This window comes from Artemia franciscana, unplaced genomic scaffold (genome assembly GCF_032884065.1).
Source record: "Artemia franciscana unplaced genomic scaffold, ASM3288406v1 PGA_scaffold_138, whole genome shotgun sequence".
In the NCBI taxonomy this organism is placed as follows: domain Eukaryota; kingdom Metazoa; phylum Arthropoda; class Branchiopoda; order Anostraca; family Artemiidae; genus Artemia; species Artemia franciscana.
Genome location: NW_027062629.1, coordinates 25,123 through 49,945, shown reverse-complemented (window position 1 = coordinate 49,945; position 24,823 = coordinate 25,123). Strand labels below are relative to the sequence as shown.

Genomic DNA, 24,823 nt, shown 5'->3' with positions numbered 1-24,823 from the left:
CGCATGAGCATAATACTTTAAATACTACTGATGACAAAATAAAGTGCCACCATTTTCATTAAACTATGTTTTTCTGATTTTTTTTTTAAAGTGTTAACATGAATTACCAATTTATATTTAAAGGTAATAAACAACTTCTCATTTTCTTACTTTGTTTGGTAGCAAACACTAACGCTTATGATCAGTAAGGTCGCTCAGATTCTTAAAATTATTGCGACCACTGTCCTAGCTCATTCCTTAGCACTAGCACTAATTAATGGAAAGTATAACAAAGCCAAAAGAGCCGTAAGCAAAATTGAAGTTGTAACGACACCAGTGATTTAGCCATATCATAATCCCATAATATAGGAGGCTAGAGAGAAAATACAGGAAATTGGAGATGTATCAACCTTCCAAGGAAATTAAAGCCTTGTGTCTTTATATCTTACACACCGATATCATAACCCATAATATACCAGGCTAGAGAGGCAATTCGGAAAATTGAAGATGTTTGAAATTACCAAAGGATATAAAAGCCTTTGGATATAACCTAAAACTCGTACAATTTATAGCATTTTATAATTAATACTTTATAGCTTTATAAATTCCAAGATTCTATATAATACATTTCCAACTCAATTCTATACGTTTCCTCCGAGACCCATTTCTAGATGAGTGTAACCCTAAGTATTTAGCTTTAGACACTACTCTTGTCTCAGCTCCTTAAAAATTGGAGTTTTACAACATCTCATCTATATTATTATGCCAGATACATATTGTCATTCCGTGACATAAGCTACTTAACATAAGCATGTTAAATTGCCAGCGATGGGTCAGCTAAAAATAATTCACCAGTCAGAATCAATTTTAGATTCTCATTGATGTTAAATAAACCAACGTGAACGAAACGAAAAATCAATGTGACTCCTGCATTACGCTGGAGAAAGAGTAGGTCGTGTCTAACATTTTAAACTTCTAATTACAAAAATCCATTTGCTAAGCTTTTTTCAAAGGGAAAATTAGCAGAGTAATGGAAATTAAATCAGACTGTTAAGTAGGGCAAGTTAGCCTACCCTGCTGGTCCTCCATTTGAAAACAGCTTAGCAAACAATTTTAGCCAATCTTCTCAGAAGTGTGCAAAGATCAGAAACAACCTTTAGGCAGTGGCAGTTATGCCTCTCTTGCGCCCGGGGCAAAATTTTGATCAGCAGCCCCCCCCTCCCCCCTGTGTCTCCCATAAGATTTAAGCATCGTAATTATAATCGTTTAATCATCATCATTTAGTTATTTTATTTTTTAAATTTAATTTTATCTTATTAATTCATTAATAATTTACTGATTATTTTCATTTATTAACTGCGGCTTCTACCTTATTTTAATAAAAAAAAAAATAATTAAAAATTACAAAATGATTATAACCGTTAGATTATTTATTTGAAAATTTTGTGCCTTGGACAAGTGCCTCCTCTGCCTCCCTATAAAACCGCCTCTATCTTTAGACGAGGTAGCAATGATATTACGATAGACTAACCTTACTACATGCAATCTACTCCATTCCACAATTGGCAATGTTTTGCCACTCAGTCTGGGATTCAAAATTGAACTATTCTTATAAACTCCCAGACGATACAAATATGTCCTTGAGGAAGCTGAATATCTACTGTGAAAATATTGCGATACGGGAAGAACTTCGCGTATTCTTATTTCAACTTCAACCTCTTCAAAGTATTTGTTCAATGCTGAAAAAAGAAGCATTTCCAACACGAAAATTCTATAGGGTATTATCAAGTTCAAATCACAACATCTAATGAAAGAAATGTTTAAAAAAGAGTTCCAGTTAGCAGCCAAATATATTTCTAGAACTAATTAAATTAAACTATCCTTCCCTTAACCTACGGAAAATACATAAACGCAAATGAAATTCATTTCTTTTTGTTTTCAAGGTAATTTGTTTAGAATATGTGTTTAGAATAGAGGTAATTTGAGCTTTAAAAATTATAAAACTATACTTAGCTTAAAATAAATAAAAATCTATGTGCAAAAACATATACAAAAATACAAAAATAAGTGAAACGAATAGAGTTTGGGCTGTGGCAAACTTTCAAAAATTACATACATCAGACGTCACACAGCATGTCTAATGAAGATATGATAATAAAAAAGTGAAAATATAGAATGAGCGACAGAAGAAATAGTACTTTGAGATGTATACAATTTGGCAAAGACTCGTTGGCCTTTCATGAGAAGTATACTTCTCATGAGTATACTCTTGTGCTCCAACGAGGACTGATCCATATTCCTAAGTTATCCCTATGTCATAATATCTATACTGTCTATGTTTTTCGTAGCAAAATCAGTTGCTTGTAGGCAGTGGCCGTTCTGGCCTCTCTTGTGCCAAGGGCAAAATATTGATTAATCCCCCCCCCTGTCTCCCACAAAAATTTTGGGGCCAAATTTTGGCAAAACTGTCAATTATTCATAAAATCATTTTCAGTTAATTCATTGATTAATAATTTAGTTTTAGTTACTTTTAATTTATTAAGTTATTATTTAATTATTATCTCAACTTAAATACTAATACTCAATTATTTCAATTTTTTAGTATATTTTTATTATCTTAGTTAGTTAATACTTTATTAATTGTGCCCCCAAAGTCTTATGCGCCTAAGTTATCCTTGACTTTATCTAATTTTGAGACCAAGTGTCTAGATCATGCTTCTGATGAGCAGTAAGGCGGCTCAGCAGTTATGACAATTTAACAACAAGTTGCAGAAACATTTTAGGTAGGAGAACGCGAGGAAGTCATAGTTTGTGTGGTCCTCATTTCTTTTACAAGAAAAACTGATTTTTTTTTTTTATTAGATTATTTCAGTTGGTTATACGAATATTGATAATCATTGTAGCCGTCTGTTTTAAGAGCTTTGTTTCTTCTTCGACAGCTACTTGTAAACTGATTAAATTTGTAGTGTGATTTTTCCTTTAGAAAGTTTAATTCAGTTCAACTAAATTATTATCAATCTCTATACCCCCTCGTGAGGCCCAGGTTCAACACCTACAGAGAGCCATGCGTCCTTCAATTTCAGGGGTTTTTTAAAGCTTAGCTTTTGGATTTTTTTTTCCTTTATGGTTTTACTTTTAATATTTTTTATTCTTTCATAGTTTCGGGATTTCTGGGCTTGTCATGGAGAAGGCTTGTTGACTCAGAACATGCTAGGAGCATATAATCAGAAGGACGTTCGATTTTATCGGATTAGCTTGTTCACTTTGGACAGTGGATCACCCATTTGGACTTTTTTCGTCAGAGCAAGGGTGGTAAGAGCTCCCTTGATTGACTTCGGGCCAAATTTGACCCGTTTCTAGAGCGTTTGTTGGCAGGGTCCCATCTTCACTTATAAGCCTGTCACGGAGAGGTTTGTTGGGTCAACTCACGAATTTTGATGTCGAAGTGTTTGGGAAAGGGCCGCTGTAGGCACGGGCATAGTCTGGGGTTCTTCGGTGGAGCAAAATCACTTGGGCAAGGATGAAGGAGGAAAATTTTCGGAGTGAATTTGCCTGAAAAACCTGCTGGAAACCTGGGAAAACTTGCTGGAGACCTGTTACGGAGAGGTTTGTTGGGTCAACTCGCGAATTTTGATGTCGGAGTGTTTGGGGAAGGGCTGCTGTAGGCACGGGCATAGTTTGGGGTTCTTTGATGGAGCAAACTCCCTTGGACAGGGACGCAAGGGGCAAAGTCGGGGCGGTGGGGGATTGTTTACAATGTTGGCACCAGTGATAGTGGGTTTGGTGGAAGGTCTCGTCAAGCCCTCGTAATATCTCATGAGGCTATAGGGTTGTACCTTTTGAGGAGGCTCTTTTGCCAAAGCAGTGATTTGGAGGGGATTTGAATTTATTTGCTAAAAATTATTCAATTCCAGATGGCGGGGATGTACCTAGCCTGGGATTACAGGGTAGAGGTTGAAATTCAATCTTTTAAAAACCGTTCTCATAAAGTTAACAATACGCATCTTTTTAAGCTTTTAGCAGCAAATTATTAAACTCTTAAGCTCCAGAACAGAAAGCTCAATAAGATAGGTAATGTTTTATTATACAATTACATACTATTAAATTGAAATGGGGCTTCCCCCAGACCACTCAGCACGTCCCCATGTGGCGATAGGGGAACATCCTACAGATATGTAGGGTACCTCCATAGGATACACCCACCAAGGGGGGCACCTTTTCCCTGGGGGTCCATAATAGAAACTACGGCACCCTCACCTGGGGCCGTAAATACAGGTGGAGGAGGAAGAAGCCCCCTCAAATGTACGCTCAGCAGGGTCCACCGGCGTGTTCACATGCCCCGTGAGTTACAGATCTTCTCCCAGCAATGGGTTAAACTGCATGGTGACGCAGAACACCATCGTGGGAGGATCCTCTATAGAAAGGCAACTGCGACAGATGTGAGATCCAGATCTATGGACAACGGCCTCGGCAAAGGGCTGCCTCGACCCTTTCGGGGTACCTGCAAGACTGGGGACCTTGTGGTCAACCCTATTCTCAGTTGAGGAGTGGCGCCCTTCGAGGGAATTACAGGCTAGTAAACAAAACAGCATTCGCACGGGATTCTGATTAATGGATAATTCTTTTGGGCTGAGTCTGTTTTGGTGGGCGTTTTTGGGCTGAAAAACTTCTTCCTAGCTAATTTACCTACAATGGGTTGCCTTCCCGTAGTATCACAATATTTGTAGGCATGAATACATAATGAGTCAGAGGTAATAGACTTGAGATTGTCTGTGCAGGATTTCGACTCCCCCCCATCTTTCACTGGTATCCGGGACCATTGCTTCTCCTGATGCCAAAACAATTTCAATGATTTAAAGAATATGAAAATTGGAATGTTACAACGTTAGAAAATAACTAACCTATCGACAATTTGACTGAAAATAATTCAGGCGATTCGAACTGGACTTATTAGGAGTTTCAGAAACTCATGTCCCAGGAGTAGGAAGCATGAAATTAGGTGAGATAGAATTTATTTACTCAGACAGGAAGGGTGGGGTACATAGACATGGAGTAGGGCTCATGATGAATAAGCAACCTGCTAAGTCTTGTTTAGGCTGGCAAGGTATTAATAATAGAATACTATTCGCTCATTTTATGACTAAAAATATCAGGAAATTAGTCATAGTAGTATATGTCCCTGTAAAATCGATTGACAGAGATAGTGGTGACTCAGATGATTTTTACTTAGAGTTACAGGAGAAAATAGACAGGGTCTCAGGTAGAAATATTGTACTTTAATTAGGAGATTTTAACGCCCGGGTAGGTAGAAATAGCAATACATGGTATGCCAGTCAAGGTAAATTTGGTATAGGAAAAGAAAAGAGTCATGGCTACAAACTGCTGCAATTTTGTAGATTTAACAATCTAGTTACAATCACTACAATGTTTGGTCATAAAATGACCTACAAGTTAACGTGATATTTTCGTGATGGTGAGACAGCAAACCTTATTGATTATGTTAGTACAAACCGAAGACCGGCAGGATCAACACAGGATACTAGGGTGTATAGGAGTGATGCTATTGACATTAAAAGTAAAAGTTTCTATCTAGTAGTGTCTATGGTTAATTTAAAGCTGAAATTTCGGAACGACAACTATCTCCCCGGAAAATATGATGTTGGTAGACTCCACGATGAGAATTTGAGAGAAACTTTCCAGAAACAGTTTAATAATAAACTGGAGAGTCTAAAATTTGACAATGTAGAAGATGGATAGAATATTTTTAGGAAAACAGTTTGTGAAGTTACTGATTGTGTCTCAGAGAAGAAACTTAGGAATCCAGCTAGGAATATTAGTGAAAAGGCTTTTCTTTTAATAGAGGAGAAGGGGCTTGTACAAGAATTATGAACAAATACCCAGCAATTTTAGGAAAACCCTAATTAAACCACTGTATAAGAATGGTGATAAGAGTGAGTATGGTAATTATCAAGGCAATAGCCTGGTCTCAGTAGGTAGCAAATAGCTTGGTAATATGATACTATTTAGACAGAGATGTTGCAGACAAAGCTATAAAAGAAGAACAGTGCAGTTTTAGAAAGGGTAGAGGATGCATCGACCATATTTTCACTCTTAGGTTAATAATTGAAAAGCGCCTGAGTTATCAAACACCTTTGGTCCTCAGTTTTATATATTATGAGCAACTGCTCGATTCTGTTCATAGAATAGCTTTAGCGAAGGTCTTATCTTTGTATGGTATACCAGGCAAATATATTAAAGGGATTAGTGCTATGTACGAGAATAACACTGCTGCGGTTAAGGTAGGAAATAAGGCTAGCAGCTGGTTTCGTATTCAATCAGGAGTTACGGAGGATTGTGTTTAATGTCCCTTGATATGGTAGATTTTGATGGAACTTGTCTTAAGGAGCACAGGAAAGGCAATAGAAGAACACGGAATCCAATAGGGAGGAAAAACTTTCCTGGACTTGTATTAAAGTGTAAGCATAACTGAATGAAGTTTTAGAGTTTTTGCGAGTTCAGAGTGCTAGAACAGGTTTGAAAATTAATGTTAAGAAGACTAAGTCACTAAGGCTAAGAATAAGTGAAGATGAAAAGGTGACGTAGGGTAACGAAAAGAATGATCAAATGGACAGATTCACTTACCTTGGTAGTATTATTCGTAAAGACGGTGGGAGCAGTGAAAATGTTAAAATTAGAATTACTAAGACTCAGTGTATTTTTTCACAGTTATAAAAAAAGCTTAGAAGAACAGAAAGATAAGTCGGCAAACCAAGATTAGAATACTGGAAGCTACAGTCACGACTTGGACAAATATGGCTCTGAAGCATGGGCGTTCCGAAAAGCGGATGAAGATTTGGAAGATGTTTTCCAGAGAAATTACCTACAGATTGTTCTGGGTAACCGGCTGACTTACCGTATTTCAAACAGAAGGCTGTACAAAAAGTGTGTACAGCCTCTGTACACACTCTGTACACTTCTGAGGCTATAATGAGGGAAAGGTTGAGATGGCTAGGTTTTGCAGATGAAGGATGACAGATAGCCAAAATTTTGATTTTAAGCCAACCGTCTAGGGCTAAACGAAAAGCAGGTCGCGGCCGGTTGGGATGGGAGGATGTCATAAAAAAGATTTAAGGGAAATGGAAACTTCCTGGGAGGGTGTAGAGAGGGCGGCTTTGAATAGGTTGGGATGGAAGAGCAGCATGTGTATCCGGGTTAGCCTCAGGTGGCTTGGTGCTGCGTTGAGTTGTCACTACTAGTTGTTGTTCTTTTAGATATATGTGTACCTTTAACTTACTTGTTTTTATTGTGGTTACATGACCAAGACTTAAAAGATCTACAAAGGAGCCTTTTATGATAGCGTTCATCCGCAGACATTCTACAGTTCAGTTCGTCAAATCTATGGGACCATCAGTTTAAACTGCAAGGTAGACGCTTCTTCAAGGACACCGGAAGATACGCCCTTGGGTAATGTGTTTTAGATATATGTCTAACTTGGGCTTACTGTGGATTCATTCAAGAAAAAACTTGATAATTTTCATGGACTTGGTATGTTTTCTAGTTTCTCGTTTCTTTGAGAATTGTAAGAGGCTTGCGCTTATTTCCCTCATGAAATTATTATTAATTATTGTTATTATATTAAATATTAAGATTGGACTATGGTAAAAAATTGCTTTTCAGACACAACTTTCTTCAAGGTTTTCAATAACTCAGTTGAAACTTCCCGGGTTTTTAGAAATTGGCACTTGAGCTGATCTTTGAAGTTGTGATAACTGAATTACTTTCTTTAAAACAATAAAGAGCTTGTGCAATTGTTCTTGCTCAAAAGCAATTGTTTGCCTTGTATTATTTTAAGCTGCTTTAACTCAATCTTTAACTTTAACCATATAACTCAACCATGATCCTTGCCTTACAAAGGTCGGGGGAGCATGACGGTCTAAAGTCGGCAAATGAGAAGGGTTGGACTGTGGGCTTGCAACCCACACCCGGGACCTTGAGAGTCAACCCTCAGGGGAAAAGCAACTGCAACTGAAACGTCTACAACAGTCTCAAATAGATCACCTCCCCAGATAACGACCCCCGCATGCCCCCGGACCAGATTTTTGACTGCGAAACAGAATCTAAAGATGTGTTTTGGAACGTGAGAACGATGAACTAGATATCCAAGACAAAGAAAGTTCTTAAAGAGATGAGACAATACCTCATCGACATACTCGTTCTCAGCGAAATAAGGTGGACTGGAATTGGATTAGAGACGTTCGGTGATGGATATGCTATGGCATTTAATGGTCACACTTCCGTCCACCGCACTGGTGTAGGACTTCTGATGTCGCCACTTGCACACAAAGCAATGACAAACTGGAACCCAGTTAACGAACGTATAATGACAGCTCGCTTCGTATCAAATCACACAAAAATGACAATCATCGCCTGCTACGCTCCAGCTAACGAAGTTGATGAAGAGGAGAAAGCCGCTTTCTATAAAATGCCACATTTGGCCACCAAAGACGTTCCCAGGCATGATATACTCTGTGTGGTTGGCAATCTAAATGCTAAAGTCGGTGCAGACCGCCAGTACTGCCCTGAAGTTCTGGGCCCACATGGCATGGGAGAGATAAATGAGAACGGTACACTCCTAATCAATTATGCACAAAGGAACGATTTGATAACAGGCGGTAGTATGTTTGACCATAAAACGATTCACTAGTACACGTGGGAGTCCCCCGACTTCCGAACGAAGAATCAAATCGACCATTTCCTCATGTCAAGACGCTGGAAAAGTAGCCTATGTGACAAGAGGGGCTTTCGAGGAGCGGATGTTAATTTAGATCACATCCTGATGATAGCCGAAGTAAGAATCAAACTGAAAGCTCAGAAGCGGAAAACGAACGCCGCAACACATAAGCAATTCGACATCAATAAGCTGAAAGATCCTGACATCCACAAAAACTTCTGCACATCGCTACATAACAGATTAGAAGCGTTAAACCCGCTCGGCGAAGCCGATGACTTTGATGCTGAGAACACATGGACCTCAGTCAAGAGTGTGTACCATGACGTTGCGAGGGCCAACCTTGGCTTCAAGAAAAGAAAGAAAGAAGAATGGATATCAGATGACACCTGGAAGTACATCAATAAACTCAAGGAGACCCGAACGCTTATCCTGAATACGTCGAGCCCTGAGCAAAAAACCAATTTACAGCTCAGTTACAAAGAAGAGGATAAAGCGGTGAAAAGAAGTGCCAGGAAAGACAAAAGAATTGCCATCGAGAGAAAAGCAGCGCTTGCAGAAGAAGCTGCAAAGAAAGGAGACTCGAAAATGGTTTATCGACTAACAAACAAGATAGTTGGAAAGAAAACAAATCGTACATCCCTTTTAAAAGATGAAAATGGTCACATTTTGAGAAAGTCTTAAATAGGCCCAGACCTGATGATCAAGAAACAGTACCGGATACGCCATTTTTACAAATCGACGTAAATGCTGACCCCCCCCCCAGCGCAGAAGAAGTGACGACAGCTGTGAAAAGGCTGAAAAATGGACGACCACATGGAGTCGATGGTATTGCGGCAGAGATGCTGAAACCGTCTCTTCAAGCCTGCATATTTGTATTGACTGCTCTTCTAGTGGCCATCTGGAATAACGAGAAAGTCCCAAAAGATTGGACCAGAGGTCAAACTCTTCAAGAAAGGTGAAGAACAAATTTGTGACAATTGGAGAGGCATCAACTTGACGTCTGTGCCTAGTAAAATACTAGCCTCAGTCATATTACAATGCCTAAGAGCAGCCCTAGACTCACCACTCAGGGAAGAGCAACACGGGTTCCGACCTGCTAGGTCTTGCTCTGATCTTATTTTCATTCTTAGACTGATGGTGGAAGAGTCCAGAGAATGGAACAAAAAGCTAAACCTGCTCTTCATTGATTTTGAAAAGGCGTTCGATTCTGTTGACCGAGACACTTAATGGAATATTTTGAAATATTCGGAGTACCTGATAAACTAGTCAAAATGATAATCGCACTATATAAGGATAGTGAACGCTGTGTACGCACAGAAAATGGGGACACGCGTTTCTTCAAGATAATATCTGGCGCTAAAACAGGATGTGTCCTATCCCTGTTTCTGTTTGTCATTGTAATGGACTATATTCTACTGTAGTCTTCAGGCATTGGAGTGAAGATCAGCAGCCGACAGATCTCTGATCTGGACTTCGCAGACGATGTTGTTCTTCTTGAAGAAGCAAAACAGAGACTGCAGCAGCTACTCGACGCCATAGAAGAAAAGGCCGAGAAAATGGAATTCGCATTAAATGTCAGTAAAACAAAGAGTATGGCCACATCTGACTCCCCGCTGATATTAAAATCCAAAGATAAAACAATTGAGCAGGTCATGGAATTTAGGTATCTCGGGATTTGGATTGAATACGATGGTGAAATAGCCAACAAAATCAAGAGGAAAATTGGACAAGCGACATCGGCTTTCACCAAGTTAAAACCAGTCTGGTGCAGTAGTAAATACTCTATGCGCTTGAATCTTCGCCTCCTGAATAACAGTGTGATGTCCATCCTCCTCTCTGCTAGTGAATGCTGAAAACTTAACACCAAACTGGAGAAACGTGTCCTAGCCTTCCAAAACATGTACCTTAGGAGAATCCTGAACATATCGTGGCAGGAAAAGGTCACCAACATAGAAGTTTGCCGACAAACCGGTCAGCCATTAGTTACTGACCTTCTGAAACGTAGGAGATGAACATACCTTGGCCACATCCTCCGTATGCCAGAGAATCGACTCTCGAATACAGTACATGAGTGGTACCCCGAGGGGAGGCGAAAAAGAGGTCGACCAAGACACACCATACGACGACAGTACGACCAAGACATGAGTAATGCGGAGATGTCTCTTCAACCACAGTGGGAGGATGTCAAGGCTGCAGCTAAGCTCCGAGATGTTTGGCGAGGTTTCGTAGACACCCTATGCGCCACCCCTGGCTCTGGAGGATCTAAGGTTGGTATTCATGTAGTGAATTCATTATATATCTGTCTTATTCGATTCTGTACAGATCTTACTCTTTGAAATATTATACATCAAAGCGTCAAATATATTGAGAATTTATGTTGTTTTAAATCTACTATTCGTGTTCTGTTTTAATGTAAACACATATTTTAAATCATTTTTCGCTTTTGAGAAGGGTGCCCCTCCCCCCCCCCCCCAAAAAAAGGTTGTATCCTCCTGGATACAACCTTGTTATCAATTAATTTTTGCTGTTCCCAGAGGAGTAACTGACAATGAAAACGCCAATAAGATATAGTGTCATCATAACATGGTAACACACATTGATGTTGTCACCATGTTCTGGTGACATGGCAGCCACAGAGAGGCTAGTATATTAGCATACCTTATATAATATTCACAATGATTTATTCATTTAGACCTTAGGGGTATATTCTTTTTTAAGCCAGTGGTACATTAGAGCAAACAATACTTTCGATATGTAGGTCAGTTTTTTTATGTCTCTTTTTTTCTTCAATAAAATAGTATTTCTGATTCTAAATATATTTAGGTTAGAATATAAGGCTCAAAAGTTTCTTTTTACAATGATACCCAAGAGACATACAAATACTCTGGGTTTACACAGGAGTAGTACATGGTAAATGTGACACATAACAGTTACTGGCTGTACCTGATACAAAAAGCTTCACAAATAACAAATACAGCAAAGAAGCTAAACTGTTTATATTAAGTTGATCCATGATATAACGCAAATGACAAATCCAAGATATCGCATTGCAAAAGAATACTGCAAACAAAAGTGATCGAAATTTTCTGAAATTTTGCTAGCATATGACTACTTTTGCAAATTTGAAATAAATTTGTTTTTTAAATATTATTTTTCAACACATCCCTTAGGAAACATAAACTATGGCTTTTTGTAGAAGATCACATCTGACAAAAAAATGTCCGCAAGGTGGAGGGAAGGAAAGAAAGAGAGACAATCTTTTTGTATCACCAATGTCTTTTTTATCACAATAATACAAAACACGAAACTAATATATTGAAGTTAGAAGAATGCTATAATAACCTCGTAATTTATTTTTGAAATATCTATTTCATTACCATTATAAAGAAAATTTTATAGACTTTAACATAAATCCGTTTCTAATTCCTCAGTTGTTACACCACATGAACTTGGGATACAAAAAGACGGAATTATATGATGCAAAAACAAAAGTCCCTTTTGCCTGAAGAAGCTGCAACCCAAACCTAAGGATAAATGACTAAAGTCATCTCCGTTTTTCTGAACCATAAAAACACAGAGAGAAGAAAAGAAAAAATTCTTCGTCTACCCCCCATTTAACCCTTGTAAAATTCCTCATCTAAAACCTTAAGCAAACAAAATTACACTATATAATCAGATCCCATCCTTCAACACTATGCAAGCCCAGTGAGCTTGGAGATTATACAGTGAAAATGAAATTTGATTGTTTAAGCTGGTTAAGCAAAAACATACACAGCCATATCTATCTATATATATATATATATATATATATATATATATATATATATATATATATATATATATATATATATATATATATATATATATATATATATATATATATATATATATATATATATTGTCTGTGTCCATTACCTGTGCATATATATAGATTGTTAGGTTTACCGACCCTTCAACATGCAACATATAATACCGGGACACAGGGAATATAAATGACGACCGGGACACAGGGACACAACTACAACGGGGACGCCGGGGGCACAGGGGGATATATAAATGAGGACGGGGACACAGGGAATGTTCGATTAGCAATCACCATCAACAAAGCTCAAGGGTAATCATTAGAATCAAGAGGTATAACTAAAAAAACTAAAAAAAAGGTAAAAAACTAAAAACTCAAAAAAAGAGGAATTCCAAAACGAATGTATATACAGACCGGGACACCGGGACACAAATGACGACCGGGACACAGGGAACATAAATGACGACCGGGACACAGGGACACAACTACAACGGGGACACCGGGGGGCACAGGGGGATATATAAATGACGACGACAACAAAGGGAATGGTCGATTAGCAATCATCATCAACAAAGCTCAAGGGCAATCATTAGAATCATGAGGTATAGATCTGAATACGGATTGTTTTCCCATGGACCATTATATGTTGCATGTTCAAGAGTCGCTAAACGTGACAATCTATTTATATGCACAGACAATGGGACAGCAAAGAATGTTGTATATTCGCAAGTTTTACGTAGTTAAAAACATATATATATATATATATATATATATATATATATATATATATATATATATATATATATATATATATATATATGTATATATATATATATCTATCTATTTTCACAGGTGGGACATAGGGACACAACTACAATGGCGCGTAACTAATATGGCGCGTAACGACTTACGCGCGCGGGGGGGGGCTTGGGGGGGCGCGAAGCACCCCCACCAACTAGGTGTTGGGGTGGCGCGAAGCGCCACCCCAACAGCTAGTATATATATATATATATACATAGGAACGTTACATATTGCAATTTTGTTTCCTGAATTCAAGAATTTAATTCAACTGGATCAAAAAATGTAACCACCTGCACCATAATCTAAACAGTTGGACATATAGCATTTTCTTCTATCTATAATTATTCTTTATGGTTTCCAACTGATAGGTCATTTATTTGTAAGGGAGAATCATACTTCAATGCTGGTAGAGTATTAAACAATTTGTCTTACAAAAATAAGTCATGTGGACATACCTCTGTTTATGTAATCAGGATCATACACACCAACAACAGATGGACACTCTAGGTCTACATGTAGAGCAGTATTTATAGCATGAACACCAGCATCAGTCCTAAGATATCAAAGATGTATATTAGAAATGTACAATGTTAAATTTACCCCTATTGGAGGGGAAGGGCAATTCTCCCTATCCATATTTACAGACAGTACCGTGTGGAATTGTCAAATTAGCAAAGGAATACCAAACAAAATTACCAAATATGTTACTAGGCATTTTATTTTCACAAGAGCTCAAGAAGCATACCTATATCCCTGGGATGTAGGTGAGTCCTGCCAAATACTTGTCTAAAGACACCCCACTAAACAAATTTGTGCCAAAAATCTACTTTCTCTAGTGTTTTTGGAGTTACCTTTTAGACATTATCCCTCGGGAAAAAAGCCTTGAATATAACTACCTAAAACCTACACCAGTGGGTGCTTACAGCCAAAAGAAGGGCTGCCATCCAAAACTTTTTTAAAAAGATCAGATTCTTCTGACTTACTCAATTGGAAATTAGGATCTGTCAGTTGGACTTTAATTGACTTTGAGGAAGTGGGTCTTGAACTTAAAATATTATAATAGCTCAAGTGACTGCAAAGTATGCTACAGTCTTTGGATTCAAAACCAACCAATGGCAGATTTGTCTTATTGTTTGTGATTTACCCCTTTTATTCAAAGCATGGCAGTTCCTTGGGAGTAGGCTTTAAACAAGAGTTGAAGTTGACACAAAAAAAAAGAATCAATACCTGCTAGAAGTGTACAACTTTGGGGTCCCAAAGTGAATAGAAAGTCCATTTTCAATTTCTTCTTGAACTGTTTTTACAATTCTTCCATCTGCATAAAACTGCTTCTTTTTCTGAGATTGGATACCACTGTAATTGAAAGATAAAAGCTAATACCTATAGCATAAGCTTGTTGCAATATGGAATGCAAGTGTTATTTATTTATTCCCAGACCCAAATATAAGAGGAATTGAGGGGCAGGTGGAAAACACTTCCTTTTCAACAATTGTAATCCACCTCAAATTATATCTAGCCCACTTATTTCTATGTTTTGTTTTTGGGAAAGATTGAATATCTGAAAAGGTAAAACTGCCTTTTCAACTATATTAATTCTAAAAAAAAATGTTTGTGATTGTTTCTCATCAACACCAACTAAAATAAATTTGAACAAAAGTAACAATAACAAAAATTGACATACTTTCGTATATAGTTAAGGGCTATATGCAGCCCTACTATGGGGTGGGGGAAGGTCTGAGACAGATTTATAACAGCAGCAATTATTAGGCCATATTTATAGAGAACATTGAATGAAAAATATAAGGGTGTATTTCTTTCTGTTTTTACTGAATTCAGCCCTAAAATAAACTATTAAATAGATGCAAGATTTCAAAAGTGACATACAGTCACAGTGAGCACATTATAAAACTAAATTCTTTTTTTAATTCTCTTTCAAAATATAATAATCATTTCCACCCCCCTATGGTTTTAGGAATAGGATGAGTTCTCTATTCTCTGAATTCTTTATTACTTTGATCTAGTCAGACCTTACCTGAACTCCAATATCCAGCAAGATAAGGTGGTAATGAACCTTCTGTAGATAATCTTAATGGTAGTGTTTCTAGGTTATGATATGATGTCCCAAGTTCAAGTTCTGTTTATTACTACATAATTTCAATATAAAAAGCCAATTTGGCAGAGAGAGGGCTTGAGGCCAAATGGCAGACAATTAAATAAACTGTATGCTATAACTACATCAACATAAAATAATATCATAAATTAACCATAATCCATCCAGGTTCCAGATTCAAACCACCAGACTGAGTTGGGATTTACCGCTATAAACCACACATTTATTATTTATTTTTTTTTCATTTTACTTTAAACATTTTCTATGAGCATTGATTTTATTTTATTTTTCAGCATATTAATAGAAAGTTCAAGTTTGATTACATTATGATAACTTTGCCATACCCTCAATATTGTGTTTCTCAATGAAAATCTTGATCTTTCTGAAATTATCAAGGGTTGCCGGGCATTACAAGGATTACACGTGTTATGGTTGTGATCGGAATTAGTTCCAGAAAATAGATCAGGTTCATAAAAATATTCAGGTAGGGAATTTGAATGATGTTTTTTCTTAAGTAAAATAGAATGAAAAACAATAAAAGATTCAAGGGGCAAAATGTTCAAAAAAAAGGAAGACTTTTAGTTGACGACTTATTAGGGCAAGAATCAGAAGATGGTTTCAGCTTCTATTCAGTGTTGGCCCAGTCTTGATTGACTCCTTTCTTGAAGGCTTCTAGGGTCTGAGACAGGACAGTGGCTTCAGACAGGCTGTTCCACAGTGGGATAGAACAATCTGAGAATAATTGCTTCTACTCTTGCTTGATGCAGTCAGGAGCCTGCAGCTTCTTGATGCATTATCTTATGGTGGTTGAGAAGAACAGGGAAAAAGCATGATTTAAGAGCAGTGGTATAACTTCATCAAAATCTGGGGGGGGGAAGAAAGTTGGAGCCAATTTTCAAAAATCCAGTGAGAATGACAGTTAAAAACAAAAAAAAAGAAGCCATTTGATACATTAAAGGTACAATTCAGTACTATAAAAGTACTTTAAACCAAGGTCTGGGAGGGACAGTTGCCCTCCCTGTCCTATAGCAAATTAGGCCCCTGCTTAAGAGGTCATTTTCTTGCAACCTATGAGTTGTTATTATGTTTCCTCTTTTTCTGTGGTATATTAAAGTAGGTACCTTGTGTGAATTGAGAGATTCCTTTTAGGATTTGTCTTACAATGCAGAGATAAGCTTTGTCACCCTTCTTTGAACACTCTCAAGCTTCACATCCATTTTATAGTGAGGAGAAGTTAGGATCATGCACAATTCTAGATCAGGATGGACCATAGCTTTAAATAGCCTAGTTTAATAATTAAACATAACTTCCTGGTGGCAAATTTTCACTTTATGAACCCAGAGGCATGGTTTGCTTTAAAAACTTGAGCATGTATACAGCAGTAAAACTTCAACTCATCAACAATGATCCCTAGGTTCTTCTCCTTAGTGACTGTCTCAAGCTGAGCATCTTCTATGAAATATTAATGATTTGGATTGTTTCCAAAATTGTTTTACCACTTTTCACTTTTATAACATAAATATTTTAAAAGTTACCAAAGATCAGGACCCTCCAGAGGGAGAAAGAGTGGAGGTAGTTGGGCTACTTCAAAATACCTTCCTAGGATATACTTTAGTCTGTAGAACCATCCTTAGAAGTTTCTTTTTCATAACCTAATCCCTTTTGTTTCATTTTCCAAACCACTTTCTAATATAGCTAAATGTAGCTAAACTAGAATTTTACCCATTAAGGGTTCAAAATGGATGTTGCCCTAGAAGTACTTAATGAATTTGAAGAGAGCATAATTAAGATATCAAATAATGTATTCACTTTATTTCTAGGCAAGTTATGTGAATGCGTAACTACTTACCAACCAAGTTATAGCCTATAATCTGCAAATAATCCTCAACATTTTTTGTTTGTCATTCAATTAATTTGAAGAAAATGAATAAAATTTAAAACTTAGGGTTTAAATTCGTCCATAAGGGGGTCAGAGGTAAAGTGAAGTGTTTCTAAAAAACAATTGGCTATTAGTATTAGGCTATTAGAATTTCTTAAAGTAGCCTAGGCTAGCTTAGTTTTCAGAATATTATGGTGTTTCCGGCTGAGGGGGGAATACAGCTAAAATAGAACCTAAAATTCCACCTAAAAAGGTGAAAAATATAGGTGTAAATTCAACTCGTTCCTGAATCTTGTACCAATATAAGAAAGTCTCAGCAAATATCGTTGAACCACCATACTTGAACTTTGAAAAATACTTAAAATAATGCCATCTATAAAAATTATTTATGAAGTTTCTATCATCTCTAAAAAACTGTCGGCCCTCATTTATTCAAACGAATTTTTTGGGACAGAATATGGCATACGTACAAGAAATGCACGGGAACATAATTATGTGCTAGTACTTAGTTTGAGCAAAGAAAAAACTCTTTTTGTTTTTATTCATTCTCACGTGTAAAACTTTCTATTTAGTCGTTACAATTTACTCTGGACATTTTATCTGCTTTTGTAAACAAACTTACCTTTGTGACATACCTGACACCCAACGCTGACTCATTTAGAGGATTCATTTACACATGTTTGTGTAATTAAAACCAAATCCAAGACTGTCGACATCAGGCATGAAACTTTACACAAACTAAAATTGTGTGAAAACGACAAGAATTTGAAATGACAGTAAATAAAAGATAAACAGTTTGGGAATTTTTTCAATTTATACTGAGTATTAACTCATTGTAGCACCAAGCCACCCGATGCCAAGAAACCTACGCAAGCTCCCCTCCATCCGAATCCATTCTAAGCCTCCCTCCTTGGGCTACGCGACAGACATTTGTATATTGATTTTCAGTGTCACTTGTCTGCTATCGGAGCCTGTTGTTTCTGTGAAGCAACAAGTTGCTTTAAACAGTCCTCCACTTTTTGTACTTTCATGTAAAATTTGGCATAGTTGTTTGTGTACCGCAATTTTTTTCCAGGAAATCCATGGATTACAAGAAACTAAGAGAAATTCCATATTTTAAAGAATGTTTCGGGTGTCCTTTGACAGCTTCATTGGGGTCTAAAAAGCAAATTTTGTTATGTTAATGTCAGATAAAATCACGGTCAAGTGTCTGTGATGGATATGTCGCTATATTGATTTTGTGATAAATTTGTCCAGCTACTTCGAAGCGGAAAACATTACTACTATTGATGGTTCGATCGTCGCTTACGTTGAATAAAGCTAAAGAAAAACATGAGTTCAAGCTTTTTAATACTTTGTGAAATTCTTTAGATAGCAAGTGATATGTTGTCGTAAGCCGAACCAATTTATTTGGAATTAGTAGATGTGACGATCAAATTCGACCAAGCAGACAACAACCTCCAAATAAATCCCTTTTGTTGCCTACTTTTCAAGCGAGAAAACGGAGGATTTCAAAGTGAATACATGCAACGTTAAAGGGTCCAGTGACTTGTAATTAACACTGGCACTGTTGACGGCACCTTTGTAGGTTGTTACTGGGTTTTGCACATTATTTTTTGGTGTCGAAGATTGCGATGCCACTGTTCTTCTAACATAAAAGTTCTTTCTCTTTCACTTTTTTTTAGTCGTTCCGATTCTCACTGTCACTTGTTTTTTAACAGCATAATTCTTTGCTCTTCATTGTCATTTTTGATACTCGCTTTCAGCTTTCTGCTAACCCTACAATTCTTTGTTTTTCACTTTCATTTCTAACATGTTGCTTGCATTTCTCGTTGCCGTTTATCTTCTAACTGCATATTTGTTTGTTTTCGCTGTCGTATATCTTCTAACCCCATATTTTTTTGTTCTTTATATACATTTTTAATTCTTTCTGATCCTCATTGTCAGATTTTTATAACCACATATTTTTTTTTGTACTTCAATTTTATTTTTGACTCGTTGTAATTGTTATTTTTGCAATAATTCTAACTAAATATTTGTTGGTTCTTTATTTTCATTTATCTCCGCTTCAGACATTTTTTCAATGTCATTTGCCTTGGCTGCTCTAATTGGTCTAGTCACTTTTGATGGTCTAGGTTGTATATTTTCACCCGTACACTTACATTTCTCAGGTTGTTCTCTTCAGTTTGTCTCATTTGATAGTCCAGCTTTCTCATTTTGAGCTTACGTTTTTGCCCTCTTTTGTCCTTTTTAGTTCTCATTTTGAAATTACTTGAATTATTTTTTGTCCTCAAATATTGTGAAACTGGTGATTTCATCGAGTCTTCACTTTCAATAAATATAATTAGTAAACCAATCAATCTATCCCGATTCATTGTTGATATCCGATAGATTTCATTGATTTTTACCTGGGAAATTATCCCTCTCCTAATGATAACAACTAATAATAACAACGCGTACTGAAATAGTCTAGAATAGGCTATTTCAAATATAGGCTATTGTTGAAATAAAAATGTTCATTTTGATGCCATTGCGGGCCTTTTCATCAAAGATTGGGCCAAATTGTTCAAATCATCCTTTATCCAGTCCTGAGCCCTAGATGGCTGGTCAAAAAGGAAAATCGTTGGCAATCTGTCATTCTTCATCCGCAGAATGTGCTCCGGTCATCTCAGCTTTTCTCTTTTTATAGCATCAGGAACTGGAATTACACCACACTTTTCGTACAGCCGACTGTTTGGAATGTTTTCTACTTTTATATTAACATTTTCCCAAGATGTCAATATATTTGTCTCATTTAATTCCACTTCAGCTCATTGTTATTCTCTCTATTAGTTCAGATTTTGTTAGATGTATTGGATTGTTTACGTACATCTGAATGTGACAGTGATCACTGATCAGATGAATTTAAGTTTTGTTTTTGCATGAAATCCACAATACACACATCTAGGCAGCAGGATCAAAATAAAAAATATCATTCACCCAGGTTTTCGGCACATATAAAAGCTCCTCCCGTTTCCTTTGGCTAAGCGTTTCATTGTATATGTCTCGGTAGCTCGAGCAACTTTGAAAAACGATGCGAACCTGTATCATTTATGATTACGAAAGCCAAAGGATGAGTCGGCGAATTGGTTTGTTATTGACGCATCTCACAGGTATGCCTTATGACTTGACTGATTGGCGGATCCAGGATATCTAAAAGGAGGGGGGTTCGATTGAATTTTAGCAAATACGGAAACATCCAGTGCTAACTTCTGATCAAGGTTGCAACAGAGATATGCTGGAATTTCATAAATAGTGGGAGAGGGATCCGCGAAATGGCGGGACTATTTGAATTTTCCACGACATATTTTACCGTAAAGAGGCAACCTAATGTTTTTAGCATATATTGTCTTTTAGTTTTCATATTAATATGTGGTTTTAGATAGTAAATATTGCGCCCTGTAGTGCAAAATTTCATTCTTCTTGGTAAGGAAAAATGTTTCTTGAATTTTTCCTCTTTTATACTCTTTCTTTGGGCCATAGAATGCTTCTCGAAATTTAATGTAGGACCTTTGTTTTGCTTCTAATAACTTGTGGAAAAGCTGTATCCAAAAAATACCAAACGACTATTAAGAACTGTTTGTCGTGAAATTCTTAATGAATTTTCAGAAAATTGAAGGACATCACCAGAATTGTATTTGTATCACAAAATGAGCATAAAGTAATGCTTGTTGTTATTACTGACGTAAATATTCTGCTAAGAATTTGCAAATTGCGTGCTTCTCATTGCTTTTCATTGCATTACTTCTCATAAGAAAGCATTTTCTATTATGACTCGTTAAGGATCGTTAAGGATTATGAATCGTTAACATTTTTTTCATTATCTTTCCAGTTTCAGGTTACGTGCAAATTTGATAGAAAACTTGGAATGTTTCAAAATTTTATTAAGATTGTTTAAAATTATCCAATCATTCTAATTACCATGTTTATTTTCGGTTGCTAGACAAATTATTGTTTTCTCCAGGGCAAGTTTGTAGCCAAAAAGAGGGGGTATTGGAGGGGAAGGGCGTAGTAGTTTAAATTTTTGATTTATCCTTGTTTTAGAAAAAAGGAACAATTTTTAAAGCTATTATTTGATTATCTCCTTAATGAGCTCCTCAGTAGGCTACTACAACATATAATAAAAATTAAACCAATATCAATAAACAAATGTGAAAAAAGGAAGTGATTAAATTTAAGTTAGCTACAAATCTGCATTCATGCCAACCACACTATTTACCTTTGGGAAACCATTGATAAAACTACGGAACTGAAATATCAATGCGAAGTGCCAAACTTCCAAATCAAATGTCATCACATTATTGCATGGTTCAAATAAAGCTTTTTTTTGTTTTTATCCTTATAAATTCATTTTTTTTTCCTTTCCATTCTCAAACCGATGTTATATTTACCTCTCGAATTATTACAGCCAGACCAACTATTTTTCTTTTTTATCTCTTCAACATATTGTATTCTCCTTTACCTCCTAGACGCTCGATTCGTCTCATTTCTTTTCCTGTCCTCCAGGCTCTGAATACAGATACTACACTTGTGCTACCCATTAAATAATCTAATATCGCTTATTTTTCTCTTGGTTTAAATGATCTCTGGGGAGCTGCATCGCAGTCCAGCTTTGTCTAATGGTTGAGACATGAGATGATCGTAATATGTAGATAGGGGAGAGAGAACAGGCTCGTCACATTTTGCTTTTTGGCACCAGCAAATTTTTGTTTAACTGCAACTGAATCGATTTTTTTCCGATTATCTAGAATTATATCTCTGCTATAATTGTTACTTTTGTAGAATTTCGTTACCTTCACCCCTCTCTTTGCACTTACCGTTTTCCTATGACCTATTTTTGTCGGGACCTGCCCCAGAAAGGGGGTAGGTACAGACACGGCTGGGAAAACTCTGTACATAATTTTTTCCCATACTCAGGAGTGGGTAACATTTTATTTTGCTTCTATTTTAGATATATAGCAAAATTCGGTAGTAAAAAGGTGATAAAGGGTCGAAAACGTAAACCTTCTAGTGAAGGTTCTGGATGCTGCCCAAGTTTACCCCAAACGTCATTGCTGAGGCAATCCAAGCAGTACCCCACTAATTGTTAGACATAGTAGTTTCAACTTTATTTCTTTAATATTAACGTGAGAAATGTCATCCACACCTGGAAAAACAAACTTCAGGCTGCTGCTTAACTTCTTCCTCGTAAACTTGACCTTGACCTCATTCTTCTCTGTCTCGAGCACAAGTCCGACATAGTAGATGAACGAGTTTTTGCTCTCAAACTTAATTAAAACAAAATCCTCTGGAAGCACTGTATCTCGATCAACAGGCTCTTCTTCCACATTTAAAGTCTTGACTCGTCCGAATCACTTTCATCCTGATAATGTGCTACTGCTGGTTCTGAATTGAATTCGTTTTCTTCCAGAATAGGTTTCAAAGACTTCTTGGGTTTGTTTGCTGACCTTTTGCCCTTTCCTAATATAGCTCTTTCTTCCTTTGCTCTCTTCCTCGTTTCTTTCTCCTTTAGCTTGTCTTACTTTGATTTGCAGCTACTTGAATCGCGTCCTTTTCCGGAGTATCCGTGAGTATCTTTGAAGCCCCTTTCTTGCGGCCTTCACCGTTGGTCTTGCAGGGTGGAGCTCTCGAATATGGTCTAACGTCTTCAGGAGAAAATGTGGAACAGTTTCAGTTGTTGATCCAAGAGATAAGGTGGATGTTTGGTATGTATCTACATTTCCGTGACCTGTAGTTGAAGGCCGTTGCAGTATATCACTCACAGAGAGTCGGGGCTCACAGTTGCCACTACTGGTGATGAAAGCTGCTCTGGTGTGTCATTAACTCATGGAGCATAGAATCCTTCGTTGCTAAATGCAGTTGCACTGAAAGGCCAAATACAAAGTTTAGAGAAAGTAGATGTTCTGCACCGTAAAAGCAACTGGATATACCTTACCAGTTAACTGACCTATGTCGGTAATATGCAGTCGCTGAAAGATCTTTTTATTGTTGCTTTCAGGGGGGCCATACATGGCAACGGCTAGTGGCTAGAGTCGATGGCTGCAGTGAGGGGGAATGAAAGTATAACAATACCACTCTCCCTTGCAAACATAATAAGCTCCAGGCAAACGTGGCTTTCATGATCATCTAGTAGCAGTAGTACAGGGTCTTCCTTAGTGTACATTGCATGATTTTTAAATGCTTGATAGTCTCCATGGAAGTGCTAACTGGCAACCGTCCTCTTGTATGGGCTAGACCCAATCTGTCAACAGGGGAGCTCCAAAGAGGAAGTGTGGCTTGTACATTTTTCGCAGGATGACAAACACGGGTGGGACTGTTCCACCGATGACGTTAATAAGACAACAGACAGACATAAGTTCGCCTCACTCAGTTAATGCTGCCTGTCTGACACGTTTGACACCGGTTCCAGCAATAACTTTTGAGCTACCCTCAACAGTCGTAATACCTGTATAGCTTATGATCCATATATGTTCTCCAGTAAATGTGAATTTTTTAAAAACAAGCGATAGGTTGTCTTGAAACTTTGTCACATTTGAACAGTTAAAGCTTGAATTTTTTTGCAAGACAGCAGTTTTCTAGCTTTCTCAGTAATAGGACTGGATGATGCTTCACATAATTCTGTATCCAGCTGCAACCTACTATGTGATTCCTCTCTTAAGTTTCAGGATTGGTCAGCTTCAACTTGACGGCATATTCGTAGGCAAATTTTTGCAATTGGGCGTTTGTTAAGACAAAGTGTATCTGCGACGATTTTAAGAGGTAGCATTCAAGAGCAGCGTCTTGCTAATTTGTAAAGAACGTGCGGGAAGGCAATATCTAATTTCTTGCTCCAATGTTAGGAATCTCTTTTTCTGATATTGTTGCGGCTCTGTCTGGAAGACAAATTCTTCTAGCGGTGGCGGCGACATTGTCACAGAGTGTTAACCGTGGTATTTTGAATGTTACATATACACTTCTGAACTTTTTTTCTACAAGTACAGCTCTGCAGCTGAAATAATTTAGCCTGAAACAGGGGATGTTTCGCGTTTTGGCTTTTAAGTTCGAACCATGTGTGAAAGAAAAGAGACTGGGTTGACAAGTAGGACAAGTTTACAGGACTTAAAACCAAAAAACTCCTTTTATAAAGGCTTCTTAAAAAATAGAGAACATATTTTGATGTAACATAAAGTACTGGGGACAGGTCTGGACGTGTATGAGCCTGCCCTGATCATTTTTTTCCAAACCTGTCTCCAGTGCCATTTTAAGAATTAAATTTGGAGCTCTCAAACTTTTGATCAGGTCTTTGATGCAGAACATGATATCCTCAATGCTCTAATATCTACAAAAAAATCAATGACGGCGTAACTGGTTTCTGAATTAAAAAACAAGGTGTCTAATATATTCCGTGAAACTTACTTTCATGCAAAAAAAAAAAAAAAAAAAAATGACACTTAGCTCCGTTCTCTGTGAATGCTTGACTACAACTTTGGGTTATTTTTTTTT

At 37.1% G+C, this 24,823-nt stretch overlaps 1 protein-coding gene across 1 annotated transcript in view; it reads right to left on the bottom strand.

The window, feature by feature from the left end:
* The window catches only part of LOC136041314 (tRNA pseudouridine synthase A-like), a 37,587-nt gene extending 13,007 nt beyond the window's left edge, over nucleotides 1-24,580 (bottom strand). Inside the window, exons 1-6 of the mRNA XM_065725940.1 lie at nucleotides 24,565-24,580; nucleotides 22,880-23,069; nucleotides 17,601-17,675; nucleotides 14,541-14,666; nucleotides 13,769-13,866; nucleotides 1,511-1,718 (exon numbers count right to left, since the gene is read on the bottom strand). Of these exons, the coding sequence (XP_065582012.1) occupies nucleotides 1,511-1,718; nucleotides 13,769-13,866; nucleotides 14,541-14,666; nucleotides 17,601-17,675; nucleotides 22,880-23,069; nucleotides 24,565-24,580 (713 nt within the window). The remainder of the gene's footprint in view (nucleotides 1-1,510; nucleotides 1,719-13,768; nucleotides 13,867-14,540; nucleotides 14,667-17,600; nucleotides 17,676-22,879; nucleotides 23,070-24,564) is intronic.
* Nucleotides 24,581-24,823: the final 243 nt, after the last annotated feature.